General features: G+C 40.8%; 1 protein-coding gene across 1 annotated transcript in view; it reads left to right on the forward strand.

The window, feature by feature from the left end:
* The window catches only part of FASN (fatty acid synthase), a 46574-nt gene that overhangs the window by 24520 nt on the left and 7827 nt on the right, over positions 1 to 14227 (forward strand). The window contains exons 22-37 of the mRNA XM_082774887.1: positions 860 to 1170; positions 1321 to 1710; positions 3587 to 3751; positions 3968 to 4086; positions 4193 to 4347; positions 4693 to 4896; positions 5880 to 6030; positions 6561 to 6739; positions 7281 to 7400; positions 7549 to 7671; positions 9705 to 9928; positions 10227 to 10428; positions 11496 to 11647; positions 12130 to 12221; positions 12374 to 12525; positions 12814 to 13053. Of these exons, the coding sequence (XP_082631013.1) occupies positions 860 to 1170; positions 1321 to 1710; positions 3587 to 3751; positions 3968 to 4086; positions 4193 to 4347; positions 4693 to 4896; positions 5880 to 6030; positions 6561 to 6739; positions 7281 to 7400; positions 7549 to 7671; positions 9705 to 9928; positions 10227 to 10428; positions 11496 to 11647; positions 12130 to 12221; positions 12374 to 12525; positions 12814 to 13053 (2979 nt within the window). The remainder of the gene's footprint in view (positions 1 to 859; positions 1171 to 1320; positions 1711 to 3586; positions 3752 to 3967; positions 4087 to 4192; positions 4348 to 4692; positions 4897 to 5879; positions 6031 to 6560; positions 6740 to 7280; positions 7401 to 7548; positions 7672 to 9704; positions 9929 to 10226; positions 10429 to 11495; positions 11648 to 12129; positions 12222 to 12373; positions 12526 to 12813; positions 13054 to 14227) is intronic.

The raw sequence follows: 14227 nt of genomic DNA on the forward strand, positions 1-14227 counted from the left end.
AAGAAAGTGTTTTAGTGAGATATGCTAAAGAAAGTTCACATTTGCCACAAGAATAGAATAAAAGCAGCTTAGACTATTGTGAAACCAGTAGCCTAGTTTAATGCTCTCTGGATGGAGAGACATCTTCTGTGCCTAGCTCCTTGCCTTCTTGTATCTCTGTCAAAGGAGGCAGGGAGGAATTGAGTGCAAGTTTTCTTTATTTTGGGTTTGTGGGTTGTTTTTTGAGGTCTTTGCTATACCTTGAGATGTCATTTTTAATATTCTATGTTGGTAAAGTGACTTCATGCTCATCCTTTGATTTGGCAATAAGTTTTAAAGATTTTATTTCCTTTTTTTTCTTCAGTATATCCTCCTGTCCGGATACTGTGGCCAAAGTTTTTATTTGTAGTGGAATTTTATTTATTTATTTATTTATTTTTGTTAATGCTGTTGCTGATCTCAGTCAAAATCAGCAATTTTCCATTCAATTGTAAAGTGAAAATCTTCTACTCACTTTTGTAGTTGTGGAAAAATACAACTTTCCTTGTCAACTCTCTAAAGCTCCTATCAATCACAGATTTTCTGTTAGTTGCCCTCTTTGAGTTGCAGCTTTACCCCGGGTAGTCTCGGTGGTTTATATTGTCTTGGCACAAGCCTTACTTGTTTTGAGGCTGCAGCTACTGTATAATCTGTAATTATGGGAAAGCACAGAATAATGCACTATGTCTTTGTGGCTAGGCTGATGATATAAGACTATGACTTGATCAGTGGTGATCACCTGGTATAGCAAATGAGGGAGGGGACAATCTCTTCAGAAAGAGGAAAAGAAAAATGTTTCGAAAATCTGACTCCTCCTTTCATTTTGTCTTCTACTCCATAGGTCTGATCAAGAACTTACAGGCTAAAGTGGCTGTGCATGGTGTCAAATTGATCATCCACGGCCTAGAAACTGCAGGGGCTGCTGCAGGGTCCTCACCCATGCAGAAGGGCCTGCAGCATATCCTTGCTGAAATCTGCCATCTGGAACTGAATGGAAACCTACATTCTGAGCTGGAACAGATAGTGACTCAAGAGAAAATGCACTTCCAGGATGACCCTCTTCTCAATGGCTTGCTAGATTCTTCAGAGTTGAAGACTTGCCTGGATGTGGCACTGGAGAACATGACCAGTCACAGGATGAAGATAGTGGAGGTTAGCTGGAAGCCTGGGATGAAATCATAGCTTGTGTTTCCATGCCTCCCAGTAACCTGATCACATACTTCTATTATTCCAGTTACAATTCTGAATATCATTCATATTTCAGCTTGGTTTTCCATTTCCAATTCCTTTCTTTTCTAACAGGCTCTTGCAGGAAATGGACATCTGTTCTCTCGTGTCACGAGTATTCTGAATACTCAACCCCTATTGCACCTGGACTACATTGCCACCGATTGCTCCCTTGAAGCTCTTTCAGCTAATGAAACAGAGCTACAAGATGCTGGAATTTCTTTTAGCCAGTGGGATCCATCTTACCCTCCTTCTGGAAACCTGACCAATGCTGACCTGGTGGTATACAACTGTTCAACAAATGTCCTAGGGAACACCACTAAAATTGTCTGTAATTTGGCAGCTGCAGTGAAAGAAGGAGGGTTTGTTTTGCTACACACCCTTCTTCAAGGAGAAACTCTTGGAGAAATTGTCAGCTTCCTTACAATCCCAGACCTACAGCAGAAGCATAGCTTCCTGTCTCAGGTAAATATCCTGGAAGGACAAATGTTTTCTCAGTGGTTAGTCTGGAGTCTGCTGCTTGCATATTTTCTAGTGGTGAATATTGAGTAGATGTTGATTTCCATTGAGGCTCTCTGTAAAAATATGTTTAAGGAATACTACTTCAGAAGAAAAGAGTTGTCAGTTGCCACAGATTAGATTGGAAGAGTAAACAACTAAGTCAATCGGGAATGCCTTTCTTTATGCATTAAAAATTAGTCATTGTCGTGCGTATATCTATATAATCTCTAGGAAGGCACTAGCCAGGACAACTCAGTTATAGCTAAAATAACATGATGCATTGTTGGGCTAGAGGGTACAGCTTTTTCACTGTAGGATCTTAAAAGGCTTCAGTGTCAGAATATCATTCCTCCAGCTCTAATATCGAAAAGGAAGTTAGACTGTACATAATAGTTAAGCACACACTTGCAGCCCGGAAGGCCAACTGTGCTGGGCTGCATTAAAAAAGGGGTGGCCAGCAGGGAGAGAGAGGTGATTGTCCACCTCTACTCTGGTCTTGCGAGACCCTACCTGGAATATTGCGTGCAGGCCTGGGGCCCCCAGCACACGAAGGATGTGGAGCACTTGGAATGAGTACAGAGGAGGGCCACTAAGATGATCAGAGGGCTAGAGCACCTCTTCTCTGAAGAAAGGTTGAGGGAAGCTTGTTCAGCTTAGAGAAGAGAAAGCTCCAGGGAGACCTCATTGCAGCCTTCCAGTACTTGAAGGAAGCATATAAACAGGAGGGGGAACTGCCCAGTGCTTCTGTCTGTCCAGAACATTATGCAAGGCCTCTTGTCCCTCAGGGGAGTCAACCACACTTCCCAGTTTAGTATCATCAGTAAACTTGCTGAGGATGCATTCAACCATTCAACTCCTGGATCCAAATTGCTGATGAAAATGTTGAACAGAACTGGCCCTGGAATCGAGCCCTGGGGAACACCACTATTGGCCAGTGGCCAGCCAGATGTAGCCCCACTCAATACAATATGGAGGCAAGAATGGGTCTTAGAGTTATTACAATGTCCCTGTCCAGAAAACTTTCCATAGTCCTTGATATCACATACCACACAGTCAAAGCATCCTGCTGTTTTATGTAGCTTGTAGTCACCTTTATATGATTAAAATTGTAGAGCCTCAGTGCTCCTGCACATACCACGCATGTGTTTTCGTTCTCTTGTTTTTCTGAAGTGTTGTTCCGATGTAATTTAAGCAGATAGGTGCTCCTTCCCTGCTACAAGTTTGTTGCTTCCAGGCTTTTCCCTTCCCTCTCACAGGATTGAAGAATTTAGGTGATTTGTGGTTTCTTTTTGTGCTTCCTCTGTCCCACTTTTTCTATTGCAATTAGGGCTTACACAACCTAAATTAGTAATATATAAACTCAGTGTTTTCCCTTTTTGTTATTTTCTCTGCTGGGATTTGTACATTCTTTTTGTCCCTGAAGATGTGCCTTTCTTAGACTGCTGAAATTAAATTTTAGGCACATTCAAATCCTGTATGGGATGTGACAACATGGTTACTGCTGTTTTTTGCATATCTCATAGTATAGTAAGGCAAGTTGCCTAACCAGGGCTTTGTACTACTGCATTCAGAGGATATTTTAGGGATTTTAGGGAAGAAGGAATAGTCTAGACATGGATGAAATACTGCTACGTTAAACAAATATGTATTTATACTGAGACAGTACAGAGCTAACACCAAAATTTCCAGCAAAAGCAAGAAAACAGAGGACAGGGCCTATTGTTCCCAGTGAGGCAGTCTTCAGGGAGACTCAGCAAGGAGTATAGATGGTGGTTTGTAGTTTTAATTGATTTAAAAGAAACATCACAAACTTTAATTGTTGTTGTATGTGATTTGACAGGCACAATGGGAAGGCTTATTCAGCAAGGCCTCACTGAATGTGATTGCAATGAAGAGATCTTTCTTTGGCTCGGTTATTTTCCTGTGTCGCCGGCAATCCCCTGCCAAAACACCCATTTTTCTCCCAATAGATGAGACCCATTATAAGTGGGTTGAATCCTTAAAGGTGAGAATTCCTGTGTTTTGGACATTTGGCTTTCCAAATCATTACACTTTCTTAATGAGATATTTAGCAGTATTGGGGTTGTGGGGGGAAAAAAAAGAGTATGTATTTGTTCAGTTGCTTTTCTTAAAGTACAATTGATTCATCTCTGCCTTAAGGATACAAGGGGTGTTTCCTTTCTGAGGTTCCAGGCAAAACAGTCTGGGGTTTGTCTTGTAGGAGATCTTGGCCGACCAATCGGAGCAGCCTGTGTGGTTGACTGCCACCAGTTGTGGGAACTCAGGAATTTTGGGCATGGTGAACTGTCTTCGCCTGGAAGCAGAAGGCTACAGAATCAGGTACAAAAGCATGCCCTTGAGTCACAGTTGGAGAAGAGATGTTTTTCTCTTAGATTCTTTTCAGTCTTACACCAAAACTAACATAATGACAACTCTTGGCTTCTAGGTGTGTGTTCGTTTCCAACTTGAACCCTTCATCAGCTGTCCCATCCATTAGTCTTTCTTCTCTGGAGATGCAGGAGATTGTTCAGAGAGATCTGGTGATGAATGTGTATCGCGATGGAAAGTGGGGCTCCTTCAGGCATCTCCCATTGCAGCAAGGTAACTGCTTTGAGGTTTAAGGGTCACTTGTAGAGCTTAAAATAATAGAATATGAATGGACTTTCATAGACTATGAGTAGCTATTGTTCCCACATTTTTTCTTATTATTTAATAAGTGGATAATTTGGAATTCTTCCTTTCTAGCTCAGACTGAATAGTAGCATGCTCTGGTACCAGGAAGAAGGATAAAGTATTTAGGGTATAGGCAGAATTGCAGGGTAAGTAAGAGCTTTGTGGGGAGAGCAAATAGAGGAAAAGGCAGCAATTACACATGGAGTTTACTCACTCTGGAAAGTGTGTTAATGTGTATAAAGTTATAAAGTTAATCTGTTCTTCCTTCTGCAGGACAACCTCAGGAGTTGACAGAATATGCCTACGTCAATGCGTTGACACGTGGAGATCTCTCATCCCTTCATTGGATTGTTTCCCCCCTTCAGCACTTCTACACAACTAATCCAGATGTTCAGCTCTGTAAAGTCTATTATGCATCTCTTAATTTCCGGGACATTATGCTGGCCACAGGAAAGCTTTCTCCAGATGCTATCCCTGGTAAGCTAAAATTACACTAGAAGAAAAAATATTCATATATTACTATGATAGAATTTATTCACATAACTTCATTAATTTTATTTATGCAACGGATAAAGTATGTATCAACTTTTGTTTAGCAAGAAAGTACACTTTTGAAAAGGAAGTATAGCCATACTTCAGGACTATGCACCAAAAACTTGCATGTTCTACTTCCACTTATAGCCCCATTTTTCACACAGCAGAATTGGTAAAATGCTGTGAAGGAAACATTAGCCCCATCGCATAGATACCAAGCATGAGGTGAAATTTTGGAGGTTCCAGAGATGGGTAAGGTACATACCAAGTTGAGAATGTTGAAGTTTCATGCTGCCATACTGCTGGCCATGTTTTGCTTTTAGGGGAGAAAAACACAAGGTGAGGTATCTGCTGTATATGAAATGTAGATTATCATCTTGCGTGGTAGGGAGTTAAGGATTAATGTAATGTCTGTGAAATGGTTTTGAAGCTTCATTTAAACAAAGTAAAAAATATGTTTGGAGACTTTTATGAGTGACTTTGACTAGGGCTGTGTTTTCCTTCGTGACTGAAATTAGTCTCTTCCTAAAGTGTGTGTTCACAGAAACAAAGGTTTAGCAGTAAACCTGTTTTCTCTGTAATCACCCTTTCTAGTTTATGTATCGTTCTTATTTACAGAGCAAAAAAAGGGTCATTGAAACAGGATGTTTCAGTGAAGCTTCTCAGATGCAAGCTGGAAACTAAAGCAATATGATCGAGGACAGAGAGTGAAATTTAATGAGACCATGTTGTTTTCTGCTATTCTTGTTCTTAAGAATGAGAGATTAACTGTGGTGGCTTATGTACTGAGTACATAATAGACAAATCTTAGCATTTTTTCTGTCTCTAGGGTTCCAGCTTTCAGGGAGTACTATTTCAGTAAATTCTCTACGAAAAGATTTTAAAAGAGAAGTTTTCATTTGTAAAAGATGTTTACCTTCTTTCAGGTAACTGGGCTTCACAGCAGTGCATGCTGGGCATGGAGTTCTCAGGACGGGACATGGCTGGAAGAAGGGTGATGGGATTGGTGTCAGCAAAAGGGCTGGCAACAGTGGTAGACTGTAACAAGAGGTTTCTATGGGAAGTCCCTAAAAACTGGTAGGTCATCTTATGTTTTCTGTTTCATGTATGTGGGTAAGATTTGCCTTGCTGCCTGAGGCTAATGACAACCCTGATCTGACCACAGGACTGCATAATAAGTAGATTCTACTCCGGGAAATGATAATAGAGGTATAGTCTCCTGAGTAGGATTTGGCTCAGTCATCTGATTTGCTGCAGGAGCTGAGCATTGTGGGTTTTTTGTTTGTTTTTGTTTTGTTTTTCTGCAGTGGTCTGTACTAGTTTTTCATCTCTTCCTTGGTCTTTTAGCTCCTTATGTTTTGGTATATGCAAAGGTTTTTGGTGTTGATTATGTTACTGGTGAGTTACTGAAATACTTCTGTAGAATAATAAAGCCCTTAGCTGTGCTTGGCCACTGTGGTAATCTATCGTATTGTTGAGAACCGTTTATACTCTTTGGTCTATCTTGGCAGTTTAACCTTCCTATTGCTGAAAAGCAAACTTCATCAGGAGAATCTGGGAGGCTTCCAAGGGTAAAGATCTCTTCTCCCCTTCACTTTGCTTCTTAGGACTCTGGAAGAAGCAGCTTCGGTGCCTGTGGTTTATGCCACTGCTTATTACGCCTTGGTGGTTCGAGGTGGTATGAAGAAGGGTGAGAGTATCCTTATTCACTCTGGCTCAGGAGGTGTGGGCCAAGCAGCCATTGCCATTGCCCTGAGCATGGGCTGCCGTGTGTTTACTACTGTAGGTGGGTACTGAGAATCCAGTTTTATTAAATGTATATGTGTGTGTATGTACACTCCTACATATTTTTTGTTATATGTGTACACACTTATATTTACGTACACATTTTTTTCTCCCAAGCATGATCTACTGCTACCTTGACCTAGTTTCTAGTCTGAGGAAGGGATACATAGCAAAACCAACTACTGACTATATGCTAGAAATTTTCACAGCACAGAAAAATTGTCTACCTTCTGTATATTATGTAATTCAGAAGTATGGGAGAACAAAATTGCTTCGTTTTAAATTCAGTGATGTGATCAAAGAATGTCTATTGTAAGGCTTCATCTATTTCTGGTCATTTCTGTGTCCCATAAATGAGTAGTCTCTGTCCTAACATTTGACACCGTGAGAGCCTGAGAGCTTTGAACCACCTGCTTGGTGGCTGCTTAGACTGCAAATTTTTTCTTGAGACCTCAAAGATAAAAATGGATTGTTTTCATCACTAAAGAATTAACATAAAAGTACTGACATCATTCAGTCATCTACTTCTCTTGTACTTCTAGGCTCTGCTGAGAAACGCCAATACCTCCAAGCAAGGTTCCCACAGCTGGATGCTAATAGCTTTGCCAGCTCCCGAAATACTACCTTTGAGCAACATGTATTACGAGTTACCAACGGAAAAGGTTTGAACTCAAAATTATTTTTCCTTCTTTAGTTAGCTGTGCCACATTAAATAGTTGCACTTTCTGAAGATAAAAGGGATCACTATAAAACAGGGGTAGGCTCTCCACAGAGTTGAGTTTAATGATGTTGCTTCTTCTTTCATTGCAGGTGTCAACCTTGTGCTGAATTCCTTGGCAGAAGAAAAGCTCCAAGCCAGTTTGCGTTGTCTTGCTCAACATGGGCGCTTTTTGGAAATAGGCAAATTTGATCTATCTAACAACAGTCAACTTGGTAAGATGAGGCATCAGGAAATACCTTTTGTTACGTTTAAGCAAGCATGACAGCACAACCTACTTACTATCGTAACGCAGGCTAATCTTCAAATTTAGAAAAAGCTTTTTAGCTGAAACATTTATTTCATAAATAGGAATTTTGCCTTGGCTTTACAAGCCATATGTTAAATACATCACTGCAAAATTTGCATTGCTTCTATCACTAACAATTTCTCTAGCCTTTTCCATGAATACCTTATTGGAGAAGCATTCAGCATTTTTCTAGAAGCCTTCATAAAACATGCAAAATAAGTGAGTGATCTTTCCTGAAGTGTTTCTTTATAATCAATGTAGGATGTGTTGCCCACAAAGAGTTTGGCTTGGAAGGTAGTAAGAAGCAGCTTTTGCTTCACATGACACAGTTTACCAGTTTACCACTGTCTCTTAGTTTTTAAATTTCTTAGATCTGTTAGACAAGATTTATAAACTTATTGGGATGAAACGTGTCTATTTGTAGTAGATTAGTGCACTGTAGAAGTAGCAAATCATAGAATCACAGAACCATAGAACGGTTTGGGTAAGAAGGGACCTTAAAGATAATGGAGTTCCAATCACCCTGTCATGGTTAGGGGCACCTTCCACTAGATGAGGTTGTCAAAACCCTGTCCAACCTAGCCATGAACACTTCAGGGATGGGGCATCCACAGCTTCTCTGGGCAATCTGTTCCAGTACCTCAGCACCCCCATAGTGAAGAATTTCTTCGTAATATCTAAACTAAAGCCTACTCTCTTTTTGTTGAAAGCCATTACCCCTTGTGCTGTTACTACATTCCCTGATAAAGAGTCTCTTTCCAGCTTTCCTGTAGTCCCCCATTAGGTACTGGAAAGCCACTATAGGGTCTCCCCAGAGCCTTCTCTTCTCCAGGCTGAACAATCCCAACTCTCTCAGCCTGTCCTCATAAGAGGGGTGTTTTAGCCCTTTGATCATACTCATGGCCCTCTTCTGGACCTCCACCAGCACATCCATTTCCTTCTTATGTTGGGAGCTCCAGAGCTGAACACAGTGCTCCAGCTGGGGTCTCAAGAGATTGGAACAGAGAGGGAGAATCACCTCCTTTGATCTGCTAGCCATGCTTCTTGTGATACAGCTCACGATATGGTTAGCTGTCAACAGTACATGTCAACAGTACAACTGCAGGAGTACATTGCTGGCTGATACTGAGTTTTTCATCAACCAGCACCCCCAGGTCCTTCTTCCCAGGGCTGCTCTCCATTCACCACCCATCCCTTCCCTCCAGCATGTTGACCACACCACACATGAAGTGCATATCTACACAAGATGAAGTTTTGCCCTCTGTTCTGGGTAAACTTGATCATTTGTAGAATGAAAATAATTGGATTTTTCTTTCAGAAAATTACAAATAACTTGATCTGAGGGAACTTTATTTTGTTGTTTCACTACATATCTGCACCATTTTGATGGCGAAGGGGCAAGATGGATCCATTTCTCTTGGACCAAAAAACAAATTCAAATATTGCAATGTGATGTGTTAGTGAAAAGTGACCAGAATGTTCTCTTGGAGAACAATTGCATATAACAAGTGTTGACAGTATACTTTTTAATTCTAACTAAATTTCAAAAGACTATAGCATCAGTGAAAGCTTTGTATGGAGAAGAGTTTCCTGCTGGAGAAGGACGGGATGTATATGGGATTCCAGTTCCTCTGTGACTTCTGACTCAGATGGCACTATACACAAAACGTCTTTTTTAATATCAGACTGACCATGTATTAGCTTGTTATTTTGAAACTGTTTTTATAGGTGGGGTTTCTGTTAAACTGGTCTACTTGTAATATTACAACCTAATTAATATAGCTTTAAGAGAGTATATGCAAGAATGTGTTTTGAAAAACATGGGATTCTAGCAACTAATGACTGCTTTACTCTTCAGTTTTACACTACCAAGCTACACAAAAACATTTGTGAAGCAGAAGATAGACTCCATTTTAAAATGGCAGCAGCATCAGGTAATAACAAAGTTGCTTTTTCCAGGAATGGCTCTTTTCCTCAAGAATGTGTCATTTCATGGGATCCTACTGGATTCAATCTTTGGAGAAGCAAACGAAGAGTGGGAAGTAGTATCAAAGCTGTTGACAAAAGGCATAGAAAATGGTGTGGTAAAGCCCCTGAGAAGTACAGTCTTCAACAAAGACGAGGTAGAAGCTGCCTTCAGGTTCATGGCACAGGGAAAACACATTGGCAAAGTTATGATAAAGGTAAGGGCGTAATAATTTTTTTGATTCTCTGTTGCATCTGTAATCCTCTGTAGGTACTATATGGGATATTCTGATCCAGTTTGACTTGAAGTTGTGTAACCAAAACAGCACAGGTTTACAGCTTTTGCTACTGACACTAGAATGTATGTAACGTTGTCAAGTCTGTCACTCAGTCTACAAGTTTGACTCCCAGTTGATAGGAGGAGCATAACTGTATGTGGAAAGACAGGAAATGTTTGTGTATCCAAACTTAACTTGGTTTTTGGTGGTTTTATTTGGTTTTGTTTTGCTGTGGAAGGTCCAAGAAGAGGAGAAGCAATATCCTTTAAGAAGGTCTGAACCAGTCAAACTCTCTGCCATCTCCCGAACTTCCTGTCCACCGACCAAGTCTTACATCATCACAGGGGGCCTAGGAGGATTTGGGCTTGAGTTGGCACAGTGGCTAATTGAGAGAGGAGCACAGAAGCTTGTCCTGACATCTCGTTCTGGCATACGAACTGGTAAGCAAAAACCATAAAGGATGGGGAACGTAACTGCCTTTCAGCTGACCTCAGTTTATTGTTACATTCCATTTTAAGTGTCTTATCAACAAATAGGAATGTCTTGATCACTCTTTTCCCTCCTCTCATGTGTATATTCTCTCACTTTCAAGAAGCTGTCATCCCCTTCATTCTAAAGGAAGAAGTATCTTTTAAGTCTGCCTCTTTTTTTACTACTGCTTCTTTCTTCTTTTGTATACTTCTTAATTCTATCAATCCATGTTTGCCTTCTTCTTCCTTACCCAGGATTTTTTCTGTAGCTTTTACCCTTACCCCCTCTATAATGTCTGTATCCAGCTACCTCATTGCCTTGTCCAATAGCTGTAGCATGGTGGCTTGCATGCCACAAGAAAAGACCTGTAAACACCTTACTAAAGATACTCTATATCTCAAGTTCTCAGTGTGGATGCTTGCTTCTGCTCCTTCAGATAACTCATCTAGAAAGATGTGCCCTACTGTCTGGTAACACCAGTTAGTTTTATTACTCAGTTTTGAGCCATTAGGTTGATTACAGTCTCAGTACCAAGATTTCTTATCAGTGGTAGTCTTAAATGTTTCCTTATACAAATTCAGCCATAACTTCTTTCTGTGTTTACAGCTTTCTTCTTTCTATTGGCAAGTTAACAATTGTACCACTTATGCAAACATACAGATCAAATCCTTTTGTACTTTTCAAGTTTTGGTTGTGCCACTACTGATGGTTGTCTTGCTCTAATCTAGCCACTCTACTGTCTCATTATGCAAATTCTTAGGTTTATTTCACTTCAGTGTTGCACCCTATCCTCCAAATGTTCTTCCAAATCCCTTGTCCACATTTTGATCTGTTTAGGATACTTCTGAAACTCAAGTGATTTCTATCTACTATTCAGGTTTTGTTCAGTTTTCCTTTTGTAGCTTAATTGGGACTTATTTAGCTATTCGGTCCCTATCTAGTCAGAAAATTGTAGGAAGCCCACTAATAAAAGCTTAATGGTCTGAATGCTTCATCGTAGACATTGTTCACTGTGGCTTTGTTTTTTTTTTGGTAGGCTACCAGGCTAAATGCGTTAGAGAATGGAAGGCACTGGGAATCCAAGTGTTGGTATCTACTAGTGATATTGGAACACTAGAAGGAACACAGCTATTGATAGAAGAAGCTTTGCGGCTTGGACCAGTTGGGGGCATCTTTAATTTGGCTGTGGTAAGTGCCAAAAATAATTAGGACTTTTAAGAGACAGCAGCCATTAAAGTGGCTTTTGTACTGAGGGCAGTTCAGGTTTTAGATTATCTCTTTGTGTTTCAAAGAGCACTTTGGCCCTTCCTTACCTGATGAATAAATAAAGGCTGATGGGTCTGACCCCTTGACCTGGGAAGCAGCAGTATGCAGCCAGCCAGCTTAGTTCTTTGATCAGGTGAATATTGCCCATAACTCCTGGGGACAAGAAAAACACTATGCAGAACTTGATAGTTGAAGACTGCAGTGGCAATGCTGAAAAGAGTAGACTTAACACAAACTATGTTGGCTTTGTTGTAATTTGAGGAGATCTAGGCTACATCTGTGTTGTAAAGTTACAGAAATCCATTGTGTAGTGATATCCTTTCGTATCTCAAAAAACATGGCAAATTTAAACTGGAGATTATACTGATTTTTTGTTTTGTTTTTGTTTTAAACCCTTCCAATAGGTCCTTAGAGATGCCATGATTGAAAATCAGACCCCAGAATTATTCTGGGAGGTCAACAAGGCCAAGTATTCGGGCACCCTTCATCTGGACTGGTATGTATCTGTAGAAGGGATAAATATGAACTAGTTTTATGGTTACAGAATTGATCAAACTTAGTCATTTTAGTCTTACATTAGCCTTCCACAGCAACACATAGTTAGCAGGCTTTTCTGATGGGTTTCTTTGTCTCCTTCTCCATTCCAAGGGTGACTCGTAAGAAGTGCCCAGATCTGGACTATTTTGTTGTGTTTTCCTCTGTAAGCTGTGGAAGAGGAAATGCTGGGCAAAGTAATTATGGTTTTGCCAATTCTGCCATGGAGCGCATCTGTGAGCAGCGACATCATGATGGACTCCCAGGTAAGATGACTATTTATTGCCCAGAAAAATCTATCCCATCAAACATCCAGAGGAGAACCAATTCACCAGAAATTTGTACACTTGTCTCTAGGATGATAATGAATGTTGAAGACTACTTCCCATCCTAGCTGTTAACCTTAGTCGTTCATGCGTGAATGAACACTGACTGTTTAACAGTACAAAGGAAATGCAGGCATTTGCTTAAGCTGTTTTTAACTCCCTTTTGTTGCTGCCATGTGTTTTAGTTAGTTGCCTAGTGTGTTCTTCCTTCTGATTTTTTTCCTACAGGCCTGGCAATCCAATGGGGAGCCATTGGTGATGTGGGTATCCTGAAGACAGTGGGAAACACAGATGTTGTGATTGGGGGAACCATTCCCCAGCAAATCAGCTCATGCCTGGAGGTGCTTGATACCTTCCTGAATCAATCTCATCCTGTCATGTCCAGTTTTGTCCTAGCAGAGAAGGTCTCTGTGAAAAGCGAAGGAAGCAATCAACGGGATCTTGTAGAAGCTGTTGCTCACATCATTGGTAAATGCAAAGCCTAGCGATTGCATAGTTGGAGTTGATTTTTCTAGAAGTGGTATTTCTCCGGTATGTTCTGAGGGGAATATTGTTTTTCAACTGCTGTTTGGAGGAAAGCGGGGGCTGATGTAAAGTACCTCATCCTCTGATTGCTTCTAGAAGCATCCTTTGCTGAAGCAGACATGGGGATACTGTTCATACGGTTAGTTCCACAGCAGTTTGCATGAGAACCTGAGAACAGCATGATGGGGTGAAACTGGAGGTGCATCTGGTCCAGTATTTTGTGTCCAATAGCGCCCAAAAGCTTGATTCCCTCCTGCTGCCACCCAGCTATGACTGGGCAGCAGCCAGTGACTTCTGGTCCGCTTTCAGAGGGGTGGGTGGTTTTTAGAGTGGTCTGTTTAGTGCAATGCTATGCACCTCTGATTCCCCATCTGCCCTTTATTTAAAAAAATGTATTTTTATTCATCTTTTCCACTTAACTTTTATTTAATTTATTGTCCTTTGGAGTCAGCTGTTTTTCTCTTATTGTTTCTTTTCTTTTAGTCCTCTCCCTTTTGGAGAGAGCTTCAGGGTTTTGTTAGGGCTGGCCTAACATGACATCCCAAATGGAGAAACCAATAGGAACAGTGTGCAACGTCCATTTTCCCTTATCCTGCCAGGTCTCTAGAGCAAGCACTGCTGGGCAGTGTCTACATGTCAACACTTTTGGAACGCAGTTGTGCTGTTGCAGGTGCTCTGTTCAGCATCTCCCTGTGATTGCTGTGGTGTGGGCGTGTTGTGCTAGTGGTGTTTCTAGGGAGTGGACTGGGGGATTATTTGTTTGTCTTTAAGTTGCTCCTTCTCTTTCATTGTCTCCAACAATACAGTTTGTTGAGTGTGTGCTTATCTCCCATAGTGTGTTTCTGTACACGTGCACGCTTATTTCAGTCCCTTGGGTTTTGTTTAGAGTGGACTGGTGCCTTTCTCCAAGTGGAGAATCAATAGGAACGGCCTCCAAGGGGAAAATTCTGGGAGCAGATATATGATTAATGCCTTGAGTGCTACTCCAGATTTGAAAACACTCAGCTTGGGAATTCTCCACGCTGCAAAAAGTGGCTTTTATGTTCTTAGTAATTAACTTGTAGTGTATTCTCTTATCAGCTCTGTGTGATCCCATGTGAACCATAGCTGAACTATG

The sequence above is a fragment of the Aythya marila genome (genome assembly GCF_965140915.1).
Source record: "Aythya marila genome assembly, chromosome: 18".
NCBI lineage: Eukaryota > Metazoa > Chordata > Aves > Anseriformes > Anatidae > Aythya > Aythya marila.